The sequence below is a fragment of the Etheostoma spectabile genome, chromosome 11 (genome assembly GCF_008692095.1).
Source record: "Etheostoma spectabile isolate EspeVRDwgs_2016 chromosome 11, UIUC_Espe_1.0, whole genome shotgun sequence".
NCBI classification, from domain to species: Eukaryota; Metazoa; Chordata; class Actinopteri; order Perciformes; family Percidae; genus Etheostoma; species Etheostoma spectabile.
The window spans coordinates 22,672,680-22,691,193 of record NC_045743.1 but is presented as its reverse complement, the minus strand read 5'-3'; the positions used below and the strand labels follow the sequence as shown (position 1 = coordinate 22,691,193).

At 40.0% G+C, this 18,514-nt stretch overlaps 2 protein-coding genes across 3 annotated transcripts in view; both read right to left on the bottom strand.

Annotated features, from left to right (window-relative positions):
* The window catches only part of LOC116698079 (interferon lambda receptor 1), a 29,094-nt gene extending 26,609 nt beyond the window's left edge, over nt 1–2,485 (bottom strand). Inside the window, exons 1-2 of the mRNA XM_032529848.1 lie at nt 2,372–2,485; nt 1,570–1,718 (exon numbers count right to left, since the gene is read on the bottom strand). Coding sequence (XP_032385739.1) covers nt 1,570–1,618 — 49 coding nt within the window. The 5' untranslated portion in view covers nt 1,619–1,718; nt 2,372–2,485. The remainder of the gene's footprint in view (nt 1–1,569; nt 1,719–2,371) is intronic.
* A 1,394-nt stretch (nt 2,486–3,879) lies between these two features.
* On the bottom strand, nt 3,880–16,200 carry LOC116698078 (interleukin-20 receptor subunit alpha). Of its 2 annotated transcripts, XM_032529846.1 has the most exons (9): nt 16,094–16,200; nt 15,418–15,529; nt 15,096–15,216; nt 11,102–11,233; nt 10,470–10,624; nt 9,593–9,741; nt 7,536–7,689; nt 6,315–6,439; nt 3,880–5,169 (listed from the first exon to the last, which is right to left on the bottom strand). In XM_032529846.1, exons 2-9 carry the CDS (start codon nt 15,464–15,466, stop codon nt 4,336–4,338), a joined length of 1,719 nt encoding a protein of 572 aa, XP_032385737.1. In that variant the 5' UTR covers nt 15,467–15,529; nt 16,094–16,200; the 3' UTR covers nt 3,880–4,335. The 2 variants fall into 2 exon arrangements, with proteins under 2 accessions (XP_032385737.1, XP_032385738.1); XM_032529847.1 differs by lacking the exon at nt 11,102–11,233.
* Between the last annotated feature and the right edge of the window lie 2,314 nt (nt 16,201–18,514).

Here is an 18,514-nt window from a genome sequence, read left to right as displayed (position 1 = left end):
AGCTAATCTCCCTCTTCTCGCCTTGTGTCACTCATGTCCCGTTTTATGAACACTAAGTTAGCAGCAGTGAGAAACACATTGTAACGCTAGCTTAGCTGGGAGCTTCATGGAAAAAGCTAAAGTTATTGTTAGCTGCCCTACAGCTGTCACAGTTAGCTTTGACTGCATATATTACCTTCTAACAGCTGTATTCTCAGTAACATGACAACCTGCAACAAACAGGTTGCTTATAAATCACTAAACAGTAGTGACAGCACTGTTGGCTTAGTTATTCATGTCGTTAGCATTGTAGCTAACGCTATTATTTCCTAGTTCATGCAAATCGTTTCAGCTGTGCTTTCTAACATGATGTCATTGTGCTATCCGAGCACCGTTAGCCTTTACAACAGTGCGCTTCACTACATTTGTATGTTCCATTCCAGAGTTCTCTATTGATTTGTGTTTGTCGCTGCGTGCTCGTGTTGGAAAATGTATGGAAACAAAGTTGCGTGGCTCCCCATCCAGGCCAGGCTAATGTTAGAAGTCCCTCTAGAGGACAGAACGTGTAACAACAACCACAACGCATGAGCCTGAGTAGTGTGGTACATATTAACAACAGGCTGAATTACATATTAAATATTAATTAAATATTCAAATATTTAAAAAATTAAATGGTATTATGGAGGAACATTGCCAGCTCTAGTTAGCAACAATGTGGACTTGCTAGTTTTTGATCATAAGTAATCATCATAGATGGATAGATCGATACTTTATTCATCCCGAAGGAAATTTTAGGCATTAAGTAGCAAGACAACCATAACACAACAAAAACATACATCACACATACCTTAGAATAAAATTAAAATTTAAAATCCCTCATAGGAATGCAATGACCACGGTAAGGTGAGATACTTTGGTAGACTGTCTGTAATGATGATATCAACATAATAACCTATAAACTGACTGACTGAATAGGAATAAGAACATTATGTAACAGGGAATAATTTATAGGATGTAAGATGTAGATGTTATGACCATAGTCCAGGTTATGTACAGTATGAGGGCTAATATAGCCAATAAGAAAGTTGTACAGCAGACAAGTGATTTGATCATAACATTATAACAAATGCAAATGGGATTCAACAAGTTCAGTTCGTTCAGATTTGGCTCCCCTTCCTATGTCCCATCATTAGAAAAAACTGCCCCCCCCCCCAAGCTAAGAATGTCCAACCACAGCCTGAGAACTGCCTTTGCAAGGGTGTGCCATATTTTTCTTTCAAGCCAATTTAGAGCATACTGGGCTTATTTTAAGGGAGGAGGTATTAAAGAGACAGGAGGATTTCAGACAGAGGATGAATACAGGTATATTCAGAGAGACAATATGAGAAATGTAACAGGTTTTCAAGCATGTAAACATGCTGTAGCAGAAACCCACAGTACAAGTATGAACATGAAAATGAGCATGATGTCTCCTTTAAACTGGACCTCATAGCAATCACCTCATGTCACACACACATTTGTGTAAAACAACACTGCCTGCAGAGGAGGTGTCTTTCCGGGTTATAATGAGACTGAGGCCGGGGTACTCACCTGGCAGGACCAGGGGCAGCCACGCGAGCATCCAGATGAGAGCAGTCATGACCGGCAAAGCATCCCTGCTCCACTGCTATCAGCCCCTCAAGCAAGTCACCCCCACGCATCTCGGGACTCTCGTGCTGCTTTCACTTTCCCTATCACCACTACAGCATGTAACAAAAAAAAATAATCAGGAATTATCGTTACTGCTGAGACCTTTGAAGTCACATCACATGTCATGTCAAGTGGCTAAATAACTGTTTGGAAAAGAAAAGCGAAAATTAAATGAAATACCCTTTATGGTAATGTGATGAATGTCAAGTGGGTAAGACACTTTAGTGAATTATTGTTCACCGGTACTGTGTCTGACTGTTATTCTCAAAAAAATCCTAGTCACAATTTCAACATTACGCCCTATTTACTGTTATAATGTTAACGTTACCATTTTATTTTCCTATTGTAACCACAAAGAATGAGTTAAAATACTTTACTTTTGCCTGTGTTAGCTTAAAACACACAGTTTGACGTTACTTCCAAAGACTGATAACGTTACGGTAAGATAACTAAATAAGTTTACCGTTAACGTTAGGCAACGTTCCTCTACCCAGAACCGCCGAGTACAGTATTCGTCTTTTTCTCAAGACGCCCACTCGTCGCTTGAGATGTAGCGTTAGCTATCTAGCGCTAGCTAGCTAACGGACTAGCATTAACTTGGTCTGCATGTGGCTAAACTAACTAGCAAGGTGAAGCTTTTATAATAGGTCGGAAGCTATAAACTGTTCGTAACATTCAACGGTAAGTTTAATATTACAGCTACCTGTACTGTAAAGCGTTTCCATGTTTATCCGCCAATTTCTGACACCCACACACCCACACACACTCACACACACTGGACCCACGTTACAGCTGCTCCTGTTGCCTTCAAGGAACCATAATTTAGCTCGGCGACGTGCAATTTGCCACACTGACTGGATGGTTGACAATAACAACAAATAAACGCTTTCATGACGTTAGTTGCTTTAATTGTCAGGAAAAGAGAAACTTTCTCTGTATGTAAGAATGACGATGTACATCAGGAATGTTATTAAGGTAGAATGTAGAAAATTTGGCATCTACAAATTTAACAGCAATAATTTACTAAATAAAAACAAGATACACAAAAAATTGGCTATTGTTCAAGTATTTTACACTATTACAAATAACTATAAAACATAAAAATCAGCATACATTCTCCAGCAGATAGGTTGTGTAATGACACCTTCAAATTTTCCCTTTTTCGGTTAACCTTGACAGAAAACATTATCACAGTTGCAACCCCCCCTTTACGTTTCTTACAGTGGTGATTTTTATTTGTCCGGCGGTATGTAAAGGCAGCGCCTGACAACAGGGTTGGTGATAGGAAATCACGTGACCTAGTAGAAGTACAGTAGACCGCTAGAATACAGGGAAGGAGGGAGGGAGGCAGCGCAGTGAGCGAAGCTTCAGTTGTCTGTTGTTTGCAAGACATAGACGCAAGAATTGTTCAATAGTTAACCATTTGTGGTGTGCAACATTAAGATTACAACTACTCAGGCAATTTTGGTGATGAACAGCATCTAACATTCAGCATTGTAAGGGAACAGCATACACATGTATTCACAAAATAGCCAAAAAAAGTCCTCTATTCTCACTGTTTACATCTCTTTATGTACAATCTTTGGTTAGTCTCAAGTAATACAGTACTATTTCCTTACTGGTGTGATCTCCTTCATTGAGCTGTGTTCCATACTAGGCCTAAATATAATAAGACTTTATTAATTCTGCAAGGGTAGATTGCAATCGTTTGCACCACAAGCAGTTGGGGGTTTGGTGCCTTGCTCAAGAGTACCTTGGCAGTACCCAGGAGGTGAACTGGCACCTCTCTATGGAGACTTGAACCAGCAACCCTCCGTTTCCTAACCCAACTCACTGAGCTACTACCCTCCCCATATGAATTGTATAAAGTATATACTAACTATATACTTTTACTGTTTATGTAGTTAGTACACACAAATACAAAAACAAACATGCATGTTTTATACTGGACAGGCCATTTTTATTATTATTACTTTTCCTCTTATACCTTGCTGCTGCACGGGTGTAAATGTCCCCATTGTGGAATTAATAAAGGATTTTGAATCTTGATTCTTATACCATATGTGCACATTATGTCAAACTGCAACTTTGGAATAGAATTTCCTGTGAGTATTGGCTCAAATTCCACTGGTGCATTGTGGGACAATGAACAGAGGCAACAACTCTGTAGCAGGATGGAATGGAGCCGTTGTTATTAGTAACTCCTGTGCGTTTCCTACTACGAGAGACCAAAATGTCTGCTGTGAAATATAATCATATACCATTCTTTTTATCAAATTTGGCATTGGCTACGATGAGGTATCTTTATTTGTTGGGCTTTTATAGGCGGTTCCGTATTACTAAGCCATACATAACGGCGCTCTTAGAAAACGTTCAGTTAGGACTTGGATGTCTACAAGAACGCTATTCACAAGTAAGAAACTGGTAATTCCAAGAATTTCATGACCCCTTTAAAAACTGTGAAATGCAGGTGGCTACCATGACATTGTAGCTTCAGGAGAAATGTATTCATGTCTTGTGTCCTTGCTTTATCTTAATATTAAGAAATAAGAACACCAAAACTTCATTCCAATATTTCAGTTGTTACTTTCTTTTAAAAAGAATGTAATGGAAGAAATTCATTAATGCTATTTATACACATCCAGTAATACACTTCATAGCAACTTATCACGTGTGTCTCATATATCCGGAGAATTCTTCTTCCTCATCCTCCTCCTCCTCCTCCTCTTCCTCCTCCTGTGTCTCTTCATGCTCACCATCACAGGAAAGACTGTGTGCATGTCTGCCTTCAGACCCAGTCGCAGTAAAGTCTTGTGCATGCAGCATTAATGCCACAGTTGTCTGATCATCTGACTCAGTTTGTGAGTCTCTGTGGGTCAAAGTCCATTTTGAGTCTGCGGGCAGTAGAGGCTCCACATCGGAAAAAAAGTCCGCGAGAGAATCTCCTGTATTCTCCTCCTCCTCCTCCTCCAACCCTTCTTCACATACAGCCAGTGCAGCGAGGGTGACTGAGAACAGATTTATATTGCCTGAGCTCTCAGAAACCCTCTCCTTAACCTCATCTTCTTCAACTGTGACATGTACCTCAGGCAGGAGAGAAACCTCAGGCATGAGAGAAACCTTCGCTCCTTCAGCTTTGTCCTCGTTCTGATCAAGGCACCCATGTGTGACCTCAACTTCCAACTTGGTGTCCTGCACCTCTGTCTCTCCTGTCAAACTCCCAGAGCCCCCTGATGCAGCCACCTTGCTGTTCCCTGACACATCAACAGAGCTTTTGCAGGGACTTTCACCTGAGGAAAGCTCTACATCTCTGTCCATGTAGACGTGTTCCTCTTCCTCTTCCTCCACTTCATCCTCCTCATCCGAGTTACCGTCCCTGGTGGCAGGTTGTGGAGTTCTGGGATTGTTGAAGTTTCTCTGTTTCTCCACCCCTGCGCTGATGGAGATATTGTCAGGGGTGGTTTTCTCTGGTGTCAGGGTGTGGCCCAGGTGCACAGCATCCTAGAGTGGCAAAAAGGTAACAAAGGAGCAGAGGGGAAATAACAGTGAGACGGTGTAATAGATACGTCAACTCAAAGATGCACCATCCCTGCTAAATACAGTATGACTTCATCTATTAAACCGCTTAAAAGTGTGGTGCTGGAAGCGATATATATGTACATATTTTCAAAATGTATCACTGTCTAAGTAGACTTTGCTTGCTCTCTAACCTGCCTGAGTCAGTGGAAGTGGGAGGATTTGGGCCAAATGACATGCAGCTGGGTTATTCCGTGTCAAATCAGACTAAATCCAGGAAAACTACTGCCCCCTCTAGAATTTTGCAAAGTTTATGCTAACCTTAATGTCATGGAGCTAGATTTGTTTATTTATTACATGCAAGAAAATAAATGATCTGAGAGAAATGTTTGAGAGAAAAAGTTACCTCACTGATAGCACAAAAGCATTTTATGAAAGAATATTTGAGAGAAAACGTTAAAAAAAAAAAAGTATAAAAAAATATTTGAGACAAAAAAAAAGTTTAAATATAAATTTGAAATTTTTAGTGTGAAGAAAATGTCTCTCAAAACCTTTTTCTTCTCACTCTCAAAAACTAAATCTTTGCTCGGGTCTCAGGATTTTATACCCATGTCCGTCTGCAGCTGCAGGGCCTGGAGCTCACCACCAGTGTTTCAGATTGACTGTTAAAAAGTGTTGAGATAACTAAAATCTATTTATTTATAAGTGGGCTGGTTAGTTAGTTCTCTAACGCTAGCTTGCTATTCCACAACACTGTGAGCCCCAGGGGATGAGCCGCTGCTACCGGGTGTGGGGCTCTCTTCAAGCATTTTCAAGGACTTCAAGCACCCGTACAAACTCTGTAAATTATGGAATGACATAATGTATAAAAGGAACTACACGGTCTATGATGGAATTTTCAATTTCCTTGCGGGATCATCCCAAAAGGATTAATAAAGAGAAGTCTAAGTCTAATTACATGATGTGTAATGGATTGACATGATATAAATTAGAACAACATGTAAATTAGAAATTAGATAATGGAATAACATGATGTATAAAGGAATGACATGATGTACTGTCTAATGGGTAGATGGATAAACAAATAGATAGATTCATAGATATTATAGACAAATACAAAAGTTTCTTACATGTAGTACTCTGGGCAGAGCATTGAGTTTACAAAGGTATCCAGTGTAGTGGAGACAAAACAGGGAGCTCATCAGGACACCAATAGCCAAAATCAGAGAAGCAGCAACAGCACCTTCAACAGGTTCTAAAAAGACACACACACTAATTTATTGTTTATCTAAAGGTATCAGTGCCTTGCATTGTCTATTTACTTCATCGGTAGCATGGAACAAAAGTGGGACAGGATGTGAGTTGAACACACACACACACACCACACACACCACACACACACACCACACACACACCACACACACACACACACACACACACACACACACACACAACACCCACCACACACACACACACACCACACACACACACACACACACAACACAAACCACACACACCACACACACACACCCCACCACCACACACACACACACACACACACACCACACCCAACACACACACACACACACACACACACACACACACACACCACACACACCACACCCCACACACACACACACACACACACACACCACACACACACACACACCCACACACACACCACACACACACACACACACACACACACACCCTACACACACACACACACACACACACTTAGAAATTGTACTGCTTTTAAGTAAGTGAGAAATTGCAATAAAAACAACATACAAGCTAGTTGCTTTAATATGAAAATACTGAACCTGATTCTGATTACTTGTGCTACCAAAGTAAACCACACTTTATCACGCATGGAAACAGAGAGACATCATCTGCTCTCTGCAGCTCATGTGAGCTGCTGTAAACATACATGAAAATATAAACATCCTAGATAATATTTTTCCATAGTGTAACACCCCCGCAAAGGGTTCTAAACCTGTCATGCAGGAAAATGAGATCAGATTAGATTCAACGTTATTGTCATTATGCAGAGTACAAAGACATCAATCAAAACGGGAAGAAGGCATCAAATGCAGTTGGCTACAGTTGTCGCAGCCAGTAAAATGACACCTGTAATGGATGATACCAAATTCCTTCTGATGCTAACATGTAGCCAAGTGTGTTACAGGTGTATGAGGAACCCCTGGCCATGAAATTACCAAAACAGCACTTGCACTGGCTTGGGTCACTAACTGCACTTCACCCCTTTATTTGACAAGAGCCCATTCAATTCAGAATCTTATCATCATCATCATCACATTATAAACATCAGCTCTGAAAGTTCAGCTCACCTCTTGGTTCCACACTGCTAGTGAAGGCACAATTCCAAGCGGATTCTGTGGTGTGATCGTTCCCAGTAATCTTTGTGTGCACCTGTACACAGTACTCCGTACCAATCTGTAGGTTGGTCAGATTAAAAAGGCGGTCTTCTGTTTGGATGAATGCCTGCAGGTTAAATATGGAGAAATTAATTAACAATAACCATTGAAAGTGGGCACAACAGCAGTAAGTGATCAGTGCACATTAGCAGTGTACTGATGGAAGTATGCGGAAGGAGACACAGTCACAGACTTGTCGAAGCCTGAAAAGCACTAATGATGGATGCATTTCATTTAGGTGAGCGAGTTTCTGGGCTTTGATATTGTCCAGACGCAGCGTCAGCTGATTTTGCCGGTGCTACAGCCCCGAAAGTCGAGTGTAGCCCCGAGTGTATTTTGAAAAGTTGACTGACAACTATGAAACCAGAAAATAGCCTATGTAAACCCCCAAAATCATAAGTTGCCTTATTTCATTGTGCTTAAGTTGTTTACAGTATTTATGGGTCCGACTCAAACACACGGAGCTCTGGAGCAGACGTGTGCGTCGCTTAGTGTCCATTCTCCATGTCCAACTAGAGATGAGCAGCACGCCTTCTTTGGTCTGTCTAGCTTCAGGTTTATAAAGGACGTGCTCTGCTGTTGTGTTTGAGCTCCGTGTATTTGTTATTTTATTTTTTTAGATTCCTTTGGGCATTTTTGGCCTTTATTTTTATAGGACAGCTGAAGATATGAAAGGGGAGAGAGGGGGGCAATGCCATGCAGCAGAGGGCCGCAGGTCAGAGTAGAACCCGGGCCCACTGCGTCCAGGAATAAACCTATTTATGGACGCCCGCTCTACCAACTGAGCTACCTGGCCGCCCAGCTCCATGTATTTCTGTTTTCCACCTCCGACGTAGAGCGGCGTACAGCCACTTCCCTAAACCTTCACTCATTCAGAAACCAGAGACCCAAACCGTGCTCTGAGTCTGTCAGAAGGTCTGAGATCTTCCGTTATCAGCAGCGCAATCACGTAATGCACAGCAGCCTATGGTGCAGGTAGATTATTTTATATTATTTATTTTTCTCTAAATATTACAACTCCTCCAAACCTTAGAGAACACAGATGGGATGAGTTATATTTTGAATGTACACGAAGTTTTGAACATGTGCAGAAATCTTGCTTAAACACATCTGAAATATTACAGTCCAGTGGTTTATTAATTCATTAAAATGAATGCATGTATCATTAAGGTGAATAATTTTTAAATGCACATTTAAGGAGGTTACTTCCCCAACAAAAGATGCAAAAGAGGAGGAAAAAAACTTCCATTACAGTAAACAATGCAGACTAAGACCAGAATGACAAATTGACCATACGGACAGTTTAATCTGGTGGATTTAAAGTTCAGATACTCTAAAGAAAATAAACACACTGAGTGGATCTAAAAGTGGATTATTTAAGATCCATTTGTTTTAAAATGGTGCTGTGGCTCATTTAACGGAGCTCAGTGCGTCTGGGTGTGGGTGTGTGTGTGTGTGTGTGTGTGTGTGTGTGTGTGTGTGTGTGTGTGTGTGTGTGTGTGTGTGTGTGTGTGTAAAATGGGCAGAAGAGAGACAGAGAAAGAGGAAGCAGACATCTGGAGAAGTAAGAAAAAAAGTTGGGTGTGTGTGGGTCTATTAATTAATAAATAAAAAATAAGACCTAACACGTTCAACTCAAATTAAAACCTTTGGAGACTGGGTCCTGGACCCTTAATGTGGATAACAAAATATAAAAGATAATTTGGTAAGCACTCCAATTAATACTTTTTTTTTCTCCACACTAATGTACCTTTATCAATCTTGCCTGTGAAAAACGCTGAAGAAGGGCGTATTGCCCAAAATGTCCGTGTGGCATTAAAAAGTATTAATTGGAGTACAACATTACCTTTATAGAGAAATGATATAACATGTAATACCTCATTAGAACTTCGTAATCATACAGAGTACAGTTCAGAATCATTAGAAAAAAAAAAGTGTTGTTTGACATAGGTGAGAAATGGAAGTCTTACCACAGTTGTATTGGATTTCTTCCACAAGATTTCAAATCTAGGATACAAATCTCCTCGAGTCATGATTTTTTGGGCCACAGGGAGTGAAATGTTGATCAGGATGTACGATCCACCTCCAGTCAGGGAGACTTCTGGAGGACCTATTGTGGCTTGTAACAAGAAGAAAAAGACATTATTTTTAAACGTAGCAATGTTTGGGTCAAAAAGCGTGGCACAGAGAAATATAATCTGACTTTGTGCATTCCAATTATATGGCATTCTTTTTGGTTCACTCTGCTGCTGTTTTTTAAAGTGCAATAATCAAGACTGATCAGTGCGCTATAATGCCAGCTAAAGGAGAAAATGTGAATACAGGTTTTCAATTTGAGTCAGCTGCTCATATGGTGCTGCTTCTTCTCAAGGGTTAGTCCTTTACAGCATGTTATGCTTTTATTTTGGTAATTAAATAATTCTCCATCTAAGAGCCAAACAAAGGTTTACTAACATGATGAAAACAATTTGGATAACATGATGGAAAGATCTCAAACCAGAATCGTCTAATCAGAAGACGTTTAGGTCCACTTTTAAGTGCACATTTAAAATGGACATAAAAACTGTGACACCCGGCCCTGGGGGACTCCACTGAGCAGTCCTTCTGTTCCTGGGCTCCATCATCTCCCAGGACTTCAAAGTGGACATTGTGGACACAGAAATAAACCCTTTTCCGATTGGCTATACTTTCTTTAACTGGCCTAGACTTTTATTTGCTGCTGCAGAGGTTAAACTTTCTCTGGCACAATCAGTAACACTCTTATATGTGAGCAACAAATCACAGTATGCCATTCAAAAAAGCCAAGGACACAAGCATGTAACTCAAAAGACTCGGACATAGACGTACTTTCTCTATAAGGGTAAAAGTAGAGTTTGCTGGACTCTGGAGACACGCTTTGGTTGCAGGACGCCTGGACAGTCAGGGCATACTTAACGTTGCGTGGAAGCCTTATCCTCACTGATGTTCTGTTAGTACACTGTGGTCGTTCCCTTTTGTTCACTCTGCACAAAAAGAGAAACAGAGTACACACGTTATGGCATGGTTGCATTTATCTCAGTATGGCCAAGCAGGTAACAAAACGATCCCGTCAGTTGATAGGTGAATATGATTATCGCCCAATATTGGCTCATCAGATATATCAGTATCAGTTATTACCAAGAAACTGAAGTACAGTTTTTGAAGTACTATTTGACACGTCTTGATGCCAATTATTTAATAAGCAAATTTGAAGAACCCTTCTCAAAAATATTGATACCAGGTCTGTCAATCAATTAAAATATTTAATTGCAATTAATTACATGAGTGTCCACAGTTAACTTGCGATTAATCACACATTTTTTATCTGTTCTTAATGTGTTTTAAAAGGGATATTTTTCAGGTTTTTAATGCTCTTATCAACATAGGAGAAAACAAACATGCATGTTTTATACAAACGTGTATTATTATTGCAACAATCTAAACAAGGTACAACATCCAACCTGGCCCGGGAACGCGTAGTGATCCCCCAGTCAGAGCTGGTTAACGTGGCTTGGGAAAGGGAAGTTTGGGGTCCCCTGGTGGAGCTGCTGCCCCCGTTTATCTGTGTTGCCAGATCTCGCGAGAGTTTGGTCCTAGGACAGAAACAGTTCTCAAACAAAGGATGCTGTCCTGATGTGTCTGTCTGAAAATGCCATTTATGGGTCAGGATATTCTGAAGATATGTGGCAAGTGATAAACGGGTCCAATATTTACTTTGGTGACCAAGGGGAAAAATACTCGGCCATAATGAGGCGTTGCATTGGTGGAGCCCCCGTGACTTACAGTAAATCACTCTATTTGGGGCGTCTCTGATATTAGGCAGCATTGCATGCCTTTAGCAAGGGGGTGGAGGGTGCTCAGCCTCCGTTGTATGCTTGGCTAGCAGGTGGTATTTGAGACTGGACATACTGCGGTGATACCTCAGTTTATATCAACAGTACATGCAAATAACTTTAGTCTTGTGCAGGGCTTTGAAACTCAACTTGCCGTTCAAAAGACCCGTTAGTTATCCGTTTCAGCTCAAGGAGCTTTGTTTCCAATATATTTTCTAGTTATCCATAAGGTTACCGCTGCATCGCTTTCCGATTTTCCAAACTACAGAGCAGCCCGAGGCACAAATTACAAAACGTGTGTGCTTTAGTTGCGTGTCAAAAAAAATAGTGCTATTTAAACTTATTATCAAGTTCATTTTGACAGCCCTTGATTAAAAAAAGAAATCAACAGACATGTCATTCTTTACTTCTTAACTCGCAAACAACTCACAATGTGAGCACAGTTCTAAAAAAAAACGAATTGGTTGTGTCTTGTTTAACTAGCTCCCACATTACAAACATGCTGTGTTTAATATCAGCGCGAGTATGTTTAGGCTGAATACAAACAGAGAGCAACAAAGGCATTCCTTTGGAGTCTGTGATCACCTGGTGAATGTACAGAGAGTCTCTACACTCCTTCTAGCTCAATGTTTAAAAGCACCAAGACGTTCCATAAAGCGGAGGGGAACCAAATGTCTTGGCTTCACTTGTCCAGTTTATGCATCTACCTCTGGTACAATAGGAAATTTGCTAACATGCTTGTCATAACAACTTTTAAGTCAATTTCATCAAACTCTAATTAATACGTAATTTTGATAAATGGTTATTTTTACGCAAATAGGAGGAAATGGCGCATTTGTTCGGGACTATTTTCAGCAGCAGATTAGTCCACATTTGATACTGTAGAGTGTTTGTGGTAGGAGAACAGTGTGTGTTCATGGTAATGAAGTAACATGTCGCCCGGTGTGGCTCATTGATTTGTTTAAATAATTTTTGGACAACAATGGAGCTCTATGGCACAGAGGAAGAAGCTCTATCAGACTTTGACTGACATGCACGCACGCACGCACGCACGCACGCACGCGGATTTGTTGACAGGAAGAAAAACCTCCAGTAGAATATGACCAGGCCTATCCTTTAAAATTTAGTAAGATTGTAAAGAAGTGAGCTGATTAGCTTGCTAACATCAAAACATCATATTACCAGTACAAGTTTTAACCAGCAATGAAATAAATCACGCTTATTCAGTTCTGGAAATTCAACAATCAAATGAAATGTGAACCTTCACAATGACTGTCAAAACCAAACATTTGATCACCTGAAACTGAAAGACACACACAAAAGGAGCACTCAAATCCCCGGACATCAGCTTTTAATAAGAGCGCTTAAATTATCAGTTCCTTTAAAACTATCAGGTGGCCCCTCTGTGGTCACAGCTGCACTGCACCACACAAGATACCTAATGTATGGAAACAAACAACGACCCAGCCACGGTCAAAGAAAGCAGAGGTTAAAGAGACGAAAAGTACCCCACAGTCAGATATTCCATCAAAGAAGACGCTGAAGGAAACCACAGATTGTCAGAAAGACCACGGACTGACTGAAAACGTGACCAGAATGAAGGTTGCGGTTGTTCAGAGGCTGATAAACACTGATAACATGAGAAAGTCACACTGATGTAAATCAATGTTTATGATGAAACCTTCTTTTTTATATATTTTATTTATGCTTTCTATTTTATATTTGTGTAATGATTGCAGCTGTCCAATACAAATAAAGGCCCAAAACGCCCAGAAAATAGTAATAAATATAATAATAGAATAACATAACAATCAAATGCTAAGCTTTGAATACAAAGCAAGAATGTATATGCCTAGATTCACTTTTGTATATTTTCCTTACAAAGTTGAATAACACGTATGTATTGAATTGATGAAGTCTATTGGTCCTTTGCACTGTTTAATCCTTAACTCTCGCCAATAGAACGTTTATTTTACTATTTAAATACTATGGATGTCAACGTATAAATTTACTGATGAATGGGCCATACGCTTTTGATAGTGAAAATGATTTTTGGACATAAACAGACCTACGTTGTTTTGTTTGTCCTTTTCTCTTCTGATGCCTGCAGTATTGAAATTCTTTATTAGGAATAATCCCTTGAGATGTGACAGCTTGTTTTCGAGGGGGTCCTTAGTATAGTATGGATGTACTGTTTTGCTAACACTGTACAATTAATGATAAGTCAGTGTTTAAGTCACTTCATCCTTTCTTACATGAATGTTGTTTGAACGTCTCTAAACTCATTTTTTTTTTACTGTTGCCCATGTAACCAATGAAGGTCAAGCCGTAACGTTGTGTCAATAAATATTTCAGCATTAAGCAAGACAGTGTGTGGGAGTTCTTCTCATTGTTTATGAAATATGCAATACCCTCTGTGTTTCATTCCAAGTACAAAGGCTGGGGGCATCCTGGTAGCCTACAGGGTTTTAGGGGCTAACCATAAACCACGACGTCCTCCAGTCCACTAGGCACCTTTGTTAAATGTCTGCCCACATGTCTCTTTCCTTTTTACTTGCTGTTATCTCTCTACTGTCTCTTTAGAAAACGCACACGGAAGCAGTAAAGAAGCTGCTTCTGTGTGCCTGTTTACAGAAGGAGATATATATATATATAAAATATATAATATACTGACTAAATCTGCCGAATCAGTCAGTCAATCAGACTATGGGTATCGATCAGATACCAGTAAAAGCACACACACACACACACACACACACACACACACACACACACACACACACACACACACACACACACACACACACACACACACACACACACACACACACACACACACACACACACACACACACACACATTATAGCTAAATAACAATACATTTTGGCAACTTAAAATTTTCTTTCAAAATTAACAGTAATTACAATTGAAGTATAAATCTTTTACATGCTGAAACAAATTGGTGGTCAAAACTTAAGATTTTAAATCTCAGTATATAATGTAAAAAGTATATAAACATAGAATTGAATTGGATAGAGCGGCTCTATTGTCACAGACACCCGATCCACCTAGTCAGTATCAGATAATTGCATCCCTATACTATAATACTATCACTTTTTATTTTATTTTGGTCAATATTGAAATCCCAATTATTTACCACTAATGCTTATTGACTCTTGGAAAGATGTTGCATGTATTTCTAAACTTAACTTAATACTTAATAATTTAATAATTGTTCTTGATTAATTTTTTTTGTGATCGTTAGGAGCCAAAAACTTACCCTAGAATGAACTGTGACCACTGAAGTGGGCTAACTCATTCTATTTCTATGGTCAATGACCACGGCAAACAATCCAATGTCCGTTCTACTCTCATTCTATTTCTCTGAGGCAGACAATTCAACAGGTTGCAAATGAGCCGACTGTCTAGCCAGATCGGCTCCTTCAGTACATTTCTACAAACATGTCTCACAGCACAGCTCAGCCGTGAGTGCAAATAACTGTGGCAGCGTGCCAAGTAATGTAGATTGGCTACACTTCCTCATACCCAAGGAGAAAATGCCATAAGTCATATGTGGTAGGAAATAAGAGCAGCCAACAAGACGGTGGGACAGGGAAATTACCTCTTGATGATTTTGTACAATGTTCCTGGTGGCGTGCCGGGCCCAGGATCCCAACGCAGCACATGGTGGAAGTTGAGAGAGTTGATGGAAAGATTGACCGGAGCAAGAAGGGAACCGAGCACTGTGTGGACAAGTTAGCATGTGATGAGACAGTGGGCCTCAAACTGACATACAAAGAAAGCACAAGGCACAAAGACACACCTGGGCAGGCCACGCAAATGAGTCGTCAGCATATTATTAACTGTAAGTGGGTGTGTTAAGGAAATAGGTAGATGAGGTATTCAACAAATGTTGATGTAAAATGTAATTAGGTTTTACTCACCGGAATCAAGCAATAATATGACGTAAGGAGCAAAAGGCAAACAGTTCATCCTGTCGAAGTCATGAAGCACCAGATAGCGTGTGTGTCTCACCCTCCGTAGACTGCATGGTTACTGCCAAAAATCAGAAAACACTATATTATATTCGATACGAAGCATTCAGATATATTGCATTGTACTGCACATTTATTTTCTTAAAGAAACGCCAAATATCTCTCTGTTTAATAAACATTAGCTTTAAAATGTACCTCGTTTCCTCACGTAGCTAGTGGATTTAATAACGCTCACGTGACAATTAGCAGGCTAATTATTTAAAATGTTGAGCTGATACTAGCTAGCTAACTGGCATTAGTACATTTTCTATTAGAGTTAACCCACTTTTAGGCTGGCATAACCCTGGCTAAATGTCCAAAGAATGTTGACTTAATGTTAAAACATAAATGCAACCATTATGGAGTATTAAACTGATACGTAAATTACCGGTACAGAGATAAGCTCTTTTTTGACGAAGTTGACTGCTAGTTAGTTGTTTTCCAGGTAAGTCACATTTTACGCTAGCCTGACGTCCACTCGCTGACTCACTGACAGTTCTGAATTTTTAATTCATACAGTTGTATTAGAGAGCCAACAGCTAAAAAAAACATCTCTTGTCCTGATATTGACTGTTCAGTCACTTACCGACACAGCGCTTCTGACAGTTGTTTCAATGCCCGAGAAGCAAAAGCGAAAAAAATCTTAAACAGCCCGGAGTTGGCAACTGTGTCACACTGACCTCAGACAAGAAGCTTAAGGCACTGCCACTTCCTGTCCCCTTCAAAGTAAAGGTCTTGCTACCTGATGCAACATCTGAGTGTTGATAATTTCTGTACAGACGTATTATGTATAAGCTTTGCTCATTCTAGCCTAATTGATCTTGTTTTCTCTTTGGGATCAATACAGAAGAATATTTTTCTGACATTATATCTGATCTTAGCGGGTCAGCATTTGTATCAATTCACAAAAGAAATAATCGCAAAGTCTTGTCTTAGATGGCACTTCATTTCTTAAACGTTGTCACTATATTATAGATACCGTGGTTTTATATTATACGTTGGATACTCTTCTGTTGTACGCAGCTAACTTCCTTCCACATTGCACAAAACTTAGTTTTTCAAAACACCCATTCTTTGATTTTTAAAAGTATCTTTTTATGTAAAAAATTGCTGTATTTCTATTCTGCGGCTTGACCGTTTAACCTTTTCATGTCAAAATACGTTTGTTGCACTCAGATTACTCTTTTACACATTTCACAAAATGTTGTTTTTTTAAAAAAAAACATCCTTGGATTTCTTCATAATTTTATGTAAAAAATCTTATAAATCTATTATTCGACTTGACCTTTGGACCTATTCATGTCCAAACTTGTTTGATGAACATGTATGTTTTGTGCAATGTGTAAGAGAGTTAGCTGAGTGCAACAATAGTGTTTGGACGTGAATAGGTCAAAAGGTCAAGCCGCATAATACAAATATAGCAATTTTTTACAGATTTTTGTTTTTTTAAATCAAAGGATGTTTTTTTTTTGAAAAACTAAGTTTTGTGCAATGTGTAAGAGAGTTAGCTGAGTGCAACAAAACTGTTTTGACATAAATGGGTTAAAAGGGCATGCTGCATAATAGATTTTTGACTGTGTCAGATAGCCAACGTCCAATATAAAACCAACTTTATCATGGGATTCTAGATTTGGAATAGAGTTGAAGCAGTGATCTAACTTCCTGTGTGAGTGCACCAAACGTCACTCTGTGTTTTCCATGGAATATGTTTTCCAGGCTGAGCAGTACATGTTGCCCTTCACTGTAATTGACTCAGAGGCCACTAGGGGGCAGAAAAAGAAAGGGTAAAAACTCAAAACAGCTGTCCCTGGCTTCCTGCAAAGCCATTACATAAGCTATTATGTGGATTGCCTATGAGAACATGAATTCCCTGGAGGACCAGTGCCACTGGTGATGTGTTTATCCTGTTGTGATAGATTATATATTTTCTCTGAGATATTTAAATCATCCCCCAAACTTGGCAAGACATCTCTTATCCTTCAAGAGAGGCTTTTAGATGACACCTAGGGCTGGAACGATAAACCAAACCCAGGGTTCGGTTCATATCACGATTTTTGACCCACGATTCGATACAAACCTTGATTCTATTTTTTTTTTTTTGGGGGGGGGGGGTTCTCAGTAAATTAATACAACTTTTTTTCTGCACAGGCATTGTTTGTCATTGATTACGTCCCACTGTGCAGCACAGTATATAACAGAGACTATTTATTGTTATTGATTTTTCTTGATCGATTCAACACCAAAGATTCTTGTATCTTAAATTTTTGTTTCAAAATCGTTTCAGTGGTTCATGGACAATCCACAGTCTGCCCAGCCAGCTAGCAGCCATCCCGGGTAGCACTTAACTCCAGTGCTAAGGACGCTAACGTCAGTTTACGGAACTGTCGGGAAACAGACCAGGCACCCCAGTCAGAACAGCAGCCATTTGTAAAATTACACCCATTAGAGTTACGGCGCCCCGCCCTTTTGTTTTAGCCGTTTACGTTAGCACATTACTCTGACAAAACAGGAATAAGGCACCAAAGGACTACTAGTAAGTTAAGATGTGGTAGCATTGGATCTGGACAAGAAGGGGATTACTTGGGATGTGGAAGGGGGGGGGGGGGGGGGGTCGCGATTCTGCCGTCTCACTCCGTGACACAGGTTTATGGAGTGTCGTGATTTTGGCTTTATTTTCCATTTCGTTGCGGCCCTGATGACACCTCAGTTGATTGCCAAAAGATTAAGCATCATCTGTCCAGATATGCAGAACCTGAGTCTTTGGAGGAATAGTCTGCAGTGGAAAACAGTTCAGTTAAATGAGTTTAAATCTGTAAACTGATTTTGGAAACCTCTGTGGTGCTAAACTTTGCTGCTAGTGATTCAGGTCACACCTGGTTCCGAACACAAAACCGTTCCTCGTGCCAATGTGTGCTCCACTTTATCCATCCATCTTCATCCGCTTATCCGGTTTCGGGTCTCGGGGGCAGCATCTCCACCAAGGGGACCCCAAACTTCCCTTTCCCGA